Below are 10,972 nucleotides of genomic sequence, written 5' to 3' on the forward strand. Positions count from 1 at the left end.
CTCTCTCCCTCCTCCCCTCTCTCTCTCTCTCCAGGTATTCTCTGTTTGCGGTGGTCAACCACCAGGGGACGCTGGAGAGCGGTCACTACACCACGTTCATCCGGCAGCACAAGGACCAGTGGTTTAAGTGTGACGACGCCATCATCACCAAGGCCAGCATCAAGGACGTGCTGGACAGTGAAGGGTGAGGTCATGGTTCTCCTAACAACAGGTCCTATCCAATCCTGACCTTAAAAGGAACACTTCACCATTTATTTTTTTTAAAGTAATATTCATTATCTCCAGCATCGTGCCCACTTTTGATGTTTAAAACCATCTGAGAAACATTGATTTTGGGGTGAACTTTGATTCTCTAAACTTGGTTATGCTGTTACATCTGTTGGCCCATCAAAGCTAATGGCATCCTGAGCCGCCCTGCCCCATCCTTTTGATTTTGATCATATGCAGTGGGCCACTGCTCTGTTTGTGTATGCGCTGTTTGGAGTTGAAATCTTACGGGTGATTCTTCCTCTCTTCTCAGATACCTGTTGTTTTACCATAAACAGTTCCTGGAGTACGAATAGTCTCCTACCAATAGTCTCCTACTCATAGTCTCCTACCAATAGTCTCCTACTCATAGTCACCTACCAATAGTCTCCTTCCCTATAGTCACCTACCAATAGTCTCCTTCCCTATAGTCACCTACCAATAGTCTCCTCCATAGTCACCTACCAATAGTCTCCTTCCCTATAGTCACCTACCAATAGTCTCCTCCCCCATAGTCACCTACCAATAGTCTCCTCCCCCATAGTCACCTACCAATAGTCTCCTTCCCTATAGTCACCTACCAATAGTCTCCTCCCCCATAGTCACCTACCAATAGTCTCCTCCCCCATAGTCACCTACCAATAGTCTCCTCCCTCAGCACTGATGTCTACAAGCTGCAGAGAGGGGTGGAACAAGAAGATGGCTACATGACACACGCAGCGGAGGTAGAAATCAGAAGATGGGCTCATTGTAATGCATGGAACGGTATGACGATTGGTGTCAGAAATCGTAGGACGGGCTCATTGTACAGTAATGCATGGAGTGGAATGAGGAATGGTATCACACACACGTGTTTGATACCCTTCATTCCTCATTCCATTCCATTGTTACCATCCCTCACTCCATTCCATGCATTACAATGAGCCCGTCCTCCGATTTCTACCTCCACCATCCTCCCCTGCACAAGCCTACCTAACCTGACACTCAGTGGAAGAGAAAGAAGAGGAAAATGCATCCTTCCATCATCTTCCTGAAAAAGGAGACACAAAACTAATCTGCACTGAGCCACTAGGATCTACTTGACAGGAAATAAAGGAGGGAGAAATGGAGAGAAGAGGGAGAAATGGAGGAAAGAGGGATAGGTGTGGCTGGGGAGGCTTCGCTGGAAGAAGAAGAGGTGCATCCCTCACTCTCCTGCTACTCTACTCTCCATCCGGACGGACAGACGGAGGATAGGACTGATGGACAATAGGCACACCTCGAAAATGCTCAAAATCACATTCATTAGTTTTTGAATCTGTAATTCCACTTTTACACACGCACGCACACACGCACACACACACACACACACACCTATGAACGACCAAGCATTTCAAGGAGGGAAGACATTTGTTGTCTTATTTCTTTATATGCATTAATGCTCTGAATGCAAAAAAAAGCTGACAAATGGTATTAAGAACATTGCAAAGACAAATATGATTATTGATGTTGTTCATTTTAGTTATGGAATACTGTATGAAGCTAGCACACATATATATTTTTAAATGAGGAAAAAGTGGTTGAGGGGAGGAAGGGAGGGTGGTTCTGTGAAAATATCTTCCCCTCCCTTTTGCTTTCTTCTCCTTTTTTTTCGTCGAGGGCAGGGAAAATACATAAGTATATTTTTATATAAGTCATTCGAATCCTTGTTTACGGTTCTCGCTCTCCCCTCTCCCGCAAGCCCTGTCCTTGTTATTTTTGTGCAGTCATGTCTTTTCAGATGAGAAAAAAATGGTGACGCTTCTTCTCATGAGACTGCTGTTGTGTCGCCCGTTTTCACGTTCATTGTTTCCTGTGATGATGGCATAACTTGTGTTTGCGGACATTTTTGGTTGTGAAGATGTTTCAGTCGAAGACGCGCTGTTGTCGAAAAAGAAAAAAAGCCGAGCACTATTTTGACACGGTGCATCCTGCCCCGCCCGGCTCGATCCCACAGTGTTAACCTTGGCCACACGTTGCTCTAATTCCGTGTGTGTGTGTGTGTGGGTGGGTGTGTGTGTGTGCGTGTGCGTGCGGGCGTGCGTGTGTGTGTTTTTTATTTGTTTTTTTTGTGTATGCGCGTGTGTGTATGCACGTGTGTTGTGCGCGTGCGCATGTTTGTGTACTGAATCAGTACTTACATTCAGCATGCTGTCTAAGATGGATATAACGTTGGTGTGGAGGAGTTGTTGTTTTTTTATGTTAATTATGTAAAAGTATGTACTTATGTATGTACAGTATGTATGTATGTTATCAAAAGAAAACAAGGTAAAAACAAAGTTCCTTCATCCAAATTGCTGGATTAGGCCACCGGTCGTGACACAGTCAGACTACATCCTCACACTTCTGCTGCAAGAACTGGACACAACGATAGTGACCATGGGAGGCTGGTGGAGGTATCAGAGGACAGGCTCATCGTAATACCTGGAATGGAATCAAACACACTTGTTTGATACCATTCCTCAATCCTTTCCATGCATTACAATGAGCCCATCCTCCAATTTCTGCTTCCACCAGTCTCCCCTGACGGCAACACACAAAATAAAAATCTATATCTATAAGCTCCTTGCATTCTGTAGAGTTTTATTGATATCTCACACAAATCAGTGTTTTATTATCCATACAAATGGTCTGTAGGTCTTGGTTGAATTGTGGCACAATGAGGCCTTGTGAATGTTTCGGAGAGAGAGAGAGAGAGAGAGAGAGAGTGTGGGTGGGTGTGATATCTGTTGTTGGTGTTAAACATAAAAGAAGTTTAAAGTTAACGATGCAGTCTGGCCCGAAGCACGACTCTAACTTTCTCCCTCATGTCTTTCACTCTTATTGTTCTTGTATAGTAGCTACCCTCTTTCTTCCTCCACCACTTCTTCATTTCATCTCTTGTCTTCCCTCCCTCCATTCATCCCCCTGACAGGCAGAGAAGTAAGGCAGCGTGGGTGAAGAGTTCTGGTCGTACCACCTCCATGTCAACAACATTTGTTCCCGTTTCATGCTTATTGCACATGAACACGAGTCCCGTGGCTACTGGCTAACCAGGTTGGGAGTCATGTCTAGAGTCCAGTCGAGCTGTGTTCTGGTCAGATGCTATGCTGCGAGGGGGAACAGATGACCCTCAGCCCACCACTCTTCTCCATTGGACCCCCAGGTAGTAAGACCCCCACCCCGTTTCCCAGTCCAGGGGTCCAGGGTTGTGGAGGTCTCTCCTGCCTGCAGTGGGGGGCTCCATTGGTGGGGGCCAGAGGACGCTGAGGGACAGCCTGCTGGTAGAGAGTGATGGGGGTCCCGGCTCGATGCTGCTTCTCTTCCCCCCTCGCTGGCACCCGGAGGTCAGGGAAGCAGTGGACACAGGTCTCAGTTGGGCTGGATGAACGGACTGGCTTCACTCCATTCAGCTGGGGCATACCAGGGGCCACCAGGCAGTCTATAGACACAGAGAGGCATAGGGGTTTTGACTATCTAGAGATTTACAGCAGATTTGTGGAAGAGACACAGTCTGCTAATCTATCTGTTTGATTTAATTCCATTTCATGCATTCCCATGAGCCCGTCCTCCGGTTTCTACCTCTACCAGCCTCCCCTGGCACACACACACTGAGGCCAACACCGCTTACCTTTGGAGGACTGTCTGGGTTCCTGGCCCTCCTGACGCTTCTGACCCTGGGTGTCGCTGCCTTGTGTGGGTCCTGGTCTGGTCCTCCCTACCCTGGCTCTAGCTCTCCTCAGCAGCACCAGCAGGGCCACAGATATGGTACACAACAGCAGACCTACACACAGGCCAAGCAGAGAGTGGACCAGGATGGCAGAGTGAGGTAGGCCTCTGTGTATGGAACCCCCTCTGCTGGTGGGAGTCTGTAAGGCAGTCACGTCCTCAGGGTTCTGAGTCACACTCAAGGCTGGCTTCTGGGCTGTTGAAAGGAAGGGAATGCAATTTGGCAGGACACATCAGAAATGGAAAATGTATGAATTTTTTAGTTTTCAAAAATAAAATTTTCATTTCAGCAAGGTACTCAGCTGCAGAACATGTGCAACTTAATGTGTGCCTATTCCAGGGGAGGTTGGTGGAGGTAGAAATCGGAGGAGGGGCTTATTGTAATGCATGGAATGGAATGAGGAATGGTGTGTTTGATACCATTCCTCATTCGGTTCCATGCTATCAAACACGTTTTTGATACCATTCCTGATTCCGTTCCAGGCATTACAATGAGTCCGTCCGATGTCTACCTCCACCAGCTTCCACTGCTATTCCCAAGGTTGTAGAATTTAAATGTGATTACATTAGACAGCCTCTCCAGCTGAGTAATCCTGAGGTAATGAGGCAGACTGGTACATTGGCTGTTGTCTGACATATGGCACGCTGATGCACTCTGACTCAAATGTGGCTGCTTGCATATTTCATATTTGGGAAAATCCGTCCTACATATGCTATCTATTGCCACAAGCAACATTAGAGATAGCAGTGATCTCAATCAATAAGTTAGTGGAGTAGAACTCAGGGTTAGAACTCAGGGTTAGGGCTCATGAGACCAGAGGGAGAGACAGAGAAAAGAGAAAAGAGAGAAGGAATCTGTTATAGTTTGGTGTATTGTATATTCTCTGGTGGATATCGGACGTGCTTGTGTAGTACTGCACACACACACACACACACTCACTCTGACACTCCTGTGAACACTCTGACGGATGACTGCCGCACACCTCGCCACACCTCAGACACGTCTTCAACAGCCTGTCATAGTATTGCCCAGAGACCGCCTTACACCTCTGAGACACTGGTGGGCAAGCAAGGGATGGGATGGTATGAGTATTACCTAATGAATCATGCTATATGTGACTGTGTGTGTGCGTGCGTGCGTGTGTGTATGCATGTAAACTCACCACAGTACGCTGCGCATCTGGCATGGCAATGGGGCTTCTGGCACTCTGTCTGACAGGTCATACAATTCTTGACCAGCACATCCCAGAACTTCCCCTCAGGACAGCCTTTCCCCATGTCGGCGGCCACACACTGACACACAGGGGGGAAATACCGGACGGGCTCATTGTAATGCATAGAATAGAATGAGGAATGGTATCAAAAAGCCCGCCCCCTGATTCCTGCCTCCAACAGCCTCCCCTGCTGTCAGTTCATGGGGTCATCATTCAGTCCTGTATGTTACAACTGACTCATTTTGCAATTTTTTCAAAAATAATTGTTTATCGAGGACTTCCATAGATGTCAGCTATTTTATAATGTGTATATGATGTGATGCTTTGCATTTTGTTGACAAGAGTTAAATAGACTGGATTCCAAAAATCCAATCAATCAGAATAAGCTGTCAGAACATAACTTCTATTTTAAATATTCATAACTTCAATTTAAATGTTTTCAATAATCTGCCTTGATTTGACTGAGACATACTGCACTTCGCTCTACTGGGCACAAGCTCACTGAGCTGTGAAAAGTACACATGCTCGACGGATAAAGCTACGCCTCGGTCTTTAACTCTTCGTATTCACAGATATAAAGATGTCTAATCGCTGAATCTGTCAAATCACACTAATATTCACACAGTTGTTGAATGCTACCAATGATGTCATTGTAGCTGTACTGATGTGAGTAAAACATGCATTGAGTCCTTATAGCAGCAATAGCAATAGCACCATAAACACATGGTGATATTCAAGCATGGATATTATTATTGTTACACATTGTCTATTGCTCCTTGATAAAATCAAAGAAGTCAACTGATACTAAAATACATATTTTGGACTTGAAGAATACCTACAGTACAGTAAATGGGTGGGTCATTTCTCTAAGATCACAAACACAAATGAAATCACCAATCAATTCACATGCTATATGATACATATCACAGTGTGATGACTTACCTACAGGTATCGGGGAGACATCTGGTCTGAGAAGTACACTCCTCATGCTGTGATCCGGGGCTGCATTTTAGAGAGGTGACTGATTTTGGGTAAGACCACAGGCTTCCCCTGGGACTCCCCCTGCCAACAGAAGGAGAGGTCTCCTCTCCGATTATGACGAGGTGTCAATAAATTTGTTTAACGGCAGTGTATACACCTCTGACTAAGAAATATGAATAAGCCTTTCCCAATAATGTAATGACTAAATGATTGTGCTGGGTCACAGGGTGGATATGTATATATTGTGGATATGAATAACATATGGATATGTTGTTTCATGGAGAAGACAGGGTCACACGTTACTCTATATTGTTCTTATTACTGTAAGGCAGTTGTATGTGGGGACTCTTATTTTGCAGGGGGGAGAGTTTACACAGCAATGGGAACACTGTAAAGGGCTTCCAAAACCAGATATGAAGCAAGTTTGTAGTATGATGAGGATTGAGAGTGCCTTTTGGAGCAGCTCTCTGGGAATAATCCCCACATCTATGGCTGGGGAGGCTGGTGGAGGTAGAAATCAGAGAACCATTCCATATTCCATCCCATGCATTACAATGCATTTCTACCTCCACCAGCCTCCCCTGGTTTATGGTCCATCTACTGTACCAATCCTTTCTGTAGGGGTAGGAACCATCTGTCTTGTGCTCTCCTGATGTGGCCTTAGCCAGGTGCTTTGTGGAATAACAATACTACTGGGAGTAGGGCTTTGTAGGGTGATGGTAGCTTTTATCCAGAGAGGAGCTTGCACACGCAGAGACATTGTCATCTATCTAGGCACATCCTACAGTATACTCTTGCGTTTCCCGTACACAGATTAAGCCTGGCCCTGGAATAAATCACACTTTCAATGGAACATCTCTATTTTAGGACGCATTTTAGTTTCGGATTAACCGGCTCTTTATTCCTTTGTGCCGCCATGCCGACTTGCCGCTGTCATTGTTTGCTGATGTCCTGAGGTCACCCCACCCACCCAGCTACCCACACAATGACAACTATATTCCTACAGTAGCTACTGTACGTGAAATGTAATACCCAGTGTCCTCAAATGCATGTTAGTGGTTTAGAGTCCTACTTTGGCTGCAACAGCTCGTTTTCTGAAGAGGGAATACTAATGTAATGAGTTGGCTTTGTTGTTGAGTCACTGTGAAACTAAAAATGGCTTCCGATGTATACACCTTCCTCTGCACCTGGCGTAGTTCATTGCCTGTTTGAAGTAGAATTCATGTAAAAAAACCAACAACCTGTTAATGAACAGATAACCTACAGAAACCTATGAAGGCCCAGAATAGAGACAAAAGAAACAGATGTTCAGTCAAATTAGAGGATGAAGGAAGATACACATAAACCGCTTGTGAAATCACTCACAGGAAACGCTAATAAAAGAGAAAATCTGCATTTTTGTTTTGTTTTTTGTAACTGTTTTTAATTGCAAGTCATACTAGTAACAACAGTAGCATAAGCAACATCATGATATGATGTGACATATTTACAAAGCCAGAAGTTTTGATAGGAAACCATACAGAATAAGAAGGTTTTACACTGATTATGGTCTTTGAACACAATGAGTAATGGATTGTATGGAATGGTTCCCAGCCAAGGGATGGTCAACCATTCAACAGGTCACAGTAATGCCTGTCCATTTGGTATTGGGAAAACATAAAGAAAGAATGTGTGTCCTCTGATATCCTATCTGATCATTTCAGGGGAGGCTGATGGAGGAAGACATGGGAGGAAGGGCTCATTGTAATGGATGGAATAGAATGAGGGACGTGTGTTTGATACCATTCCTCATTCCGTTCCATGCATTACAATGAGCACATCCTCCGATTTATACCTCCACCAACCTCCCCTGGATTATTTATCCAGTTTGACCACATAGGTTTTAACTGACAACGATTGCAGAGTTCCACACATCATGATTACCCAATATCCTTGAGCCAATCACATTTCACAATTTCACAGCCAGTAGAGGGGGACATTTAGCAATATTTCTTAGACATCACGAGCAGATTTGTAATCAGTCACATTGAGCATCACCTCAACACAATGTTTCTCAAACATTTTATTGAGGAAGTATAGGTGCAATTATACATACATACACAGACATTGTGAGAGCTATACCCTCTCAACATCAGTATGATACTGAATCAACTGCTGGTAACTCAACTGAAAACAAAACTAATCTTACAGGAACATCAAAGTGACTGTCTGTTGTATGGGGTTTCACAGAGAACATGATAATGTCAGAGAAGATACATTAAAGTGATGATGTCAGACTGAGAACAATAAAAAACTGTTTCCAGCCGCTGTAGACCAGCTCATATGACAATAATAACGCTCTCCGTCAAACAAATCACATACACGGCTATGCATGATGATCTCACTCACGGAATATGAGTGGGAAAACCGTGAAATATGCTCCCCATAACTGCATCATAAGTAGCATTTGCTATTTTCTAAGAATACTATTTGGTGGAATTCTTATGACCTGCTCTGTCATTTGGCTGTCGTCAGGTTCAAGAGTCAGGTTCTCTAGAGTTAAACATCTACTGCGTACTGTATATGGATAACGCTAATAATATACTGTACAGTATGTGTTTGTGTGTCTGGTGTTGCTTGTGTTCATGTTGTTGTTTGTTGTTGTTGTTGTTGTTGTTGTTGTTGTTGTTGTTGTGCTTAGAGGTCCTACAATGCTTTAACCTGAGAGACAGATATAGTACAGATCAGTGGAGGCTGGTGGAGGTAGAAGTCAGAGGACTGACTCATTGTAATGCATGCATTCATACTTCCTCCACCAGCCTCCTCTGGTACAGATACATTAAGGAACGGATGGTATGGTTCTTTTCTGCACGGTGCTGTGGCCCGTTAAACATAGATAGACATCCTGTTTACTCAACGTTTGAGTACATTGACCCTTTCCCCTAGCTCTCTGGCCAATTTGTTGAATTAGTAACTATTACATACATGTTCAGTATGGCCTCTCTCCTCCTCCTCACACGAGTAAATTCATATTTACAGGATGTGTAATTCTTGTTTGTTTTAGGGGGTTTCACGAGGCGTAATGATATGCTTCAGATTAACATGATTACAGCATGTTCCCTCTGATTCTGTTGAATGAGTGGGATAGATTTATAGATAGATATGACACAGTCTTCTGTACATATCGTGAATCATAACATAAATTAAAAGTGACATTATGAGGAAGTGCCGAAGGAGACTTGACTCAGAGGCATGGATGGGTAATGTACTGTATGATGTAGGAGGGAGAGAATCATACACACACACACACACACACACACACACACACACACACACACACGCACACACACACACACACACACACACACACACACACACACACACACACACACACACACACAACCACATAAGCGCAAAGTGGCCTGTATTTCATAAAGGAAATCGTATATGACTACCCAATAAAACATCATCATCCATCTCTTAAATTACATGACACAATAAATCATGACACATACAGTAGTAACACACCCAAGTTGGGAGAAATGCAGGAGCTTAAGACAGCGATAATACTCACACACAGGATAGAAAGTGTGCTTACATAAAAGGATAAACCTCTTCCCTACTTGTTCTTCCGTAGAGCCCTCCCACCATAGCATGCATGGTAAGCTTTTGTAGATTGGGGACAGGTGTGGGGGATGGTCATTGTCATTACATACATACAACACCGCTTGTTCTCCTCAATGTTCAAAGGCACATAGAACAGTGTATCCACTCTGGTCACTGTCAGGTGTCAGATGTCTGTAGGTCAGGTGGGACTGGTGGAGGCAGAAATCTGAGGACGGGCTCATTATAATGCATGGCATGGAATGAGGAATTCCTTCTTCATGCCATGCGTTACAATGAGCCCGTCCTCCGATTTCTGCCTCCACCAGCCTCCCCTGCTGTAGGGTTGGGGTGGGGTGGGGTGGGGTGTACAGGGGCGAGATAAAGATTTGGGGAGATAGAGAGTTCAGATTGAACAGTGCATCCATAGGAGTGCATGTTCTAGCCCTTCACAAATGAACACATAAAGAAGACAGAGATGACGTCCTCCCGGTTCTCTGCCTTGATCTGTACAATGCCACCTTCCCCATGGGGTTCAGTCTACCTCAGCTTTGTATATCTCCTCAGCCTCGGGCCCAATGGTACTAATTACAACGCCTGCCTTCACTACCTTAATGGGATGTGAAATGAATGTGGTGTCATACACACGCAAGTGCACCGAAGCAGTCAAGCGTGCATGCATACAGATATATACCTAAGGAAACATGCAGACAGGCAGACGCAGACACATACACTTACATGCATAGACACACACACATACACGCAGGCAGGCAGGCAGGCAGGCAGGCAGGCACGCACGCACGCACGCACGCACACACGCACACACACACACACACACACAGTATGGAGATAATGATGCTGTCCTTGGACTGTGGTAAAACACACCCGTCTATTTACCAACGAAAACACTGCAGCTATAACTAGGTCCCTCGCTCCCCTGGCTTGGTATTAGTCCATGATGAAACACTGCTCATTCAGAAACCAGAAACCATTTGCGTCACTCGCAGAGCAGAGAACAGACGCTGTTATCAGTTCTGCTGAGTAACATCAAGGTTGACCTCAACAACCTGGCTGTGCTAGGGGTAATCAGCTTTAAGCCAACTAGTCCTGACAGCAGACGGGAAAATGTCATGTCAGATTATAGACTATATACAGTGTGTGAACAAACCAGTCAGTGTGTGTGTGTGTGTGTGTGTGTGTGTGTGTGTGTGTGTGTGTGTGTG

General features: G+C 44.7%; 1 protein-coding gene across 3 annotated transcripts in view; it reads left to right on the plus strand.

The window, feature by feature from the left end:
* Positions 1–2,793, plus strand: part of usp22 (ubiquitin specific peptidase 22) — a 22,187-nt gene extending 19,394 nt beyond the window's left edge. For all 3 annotated transcript variants that reach the window (XM_083687925.1, XM_083687926.1, XM_083687927.1), the window contains exons 12-13: positions 35–184; positions 521–2,793. In XM_083687925.1, coding sequence (XP_083544051.1) covers positions 35–184; positions 521–563 — 193 coding nt within the window. In that variant the 3' untranslated portion in view covers positions 564–2,793. The remainder of the gene's footprint in view (positions 1–34; positions 185–520) is intronic.
* Positions 2,794–10,972: the final 8,179 nt, after the last annotated feature.

This window comes from Argentina silus (assembly GCF_951799395.1).
Source record: "Argentina silus genome assembly, chromosome: 16".
Classification (NCBI taxonomy): Eukaryota; Metazoa; Chordata; class Actinopteri; order Argentiniformes; family Argentinidae; genus Argentina; species Argentina silus.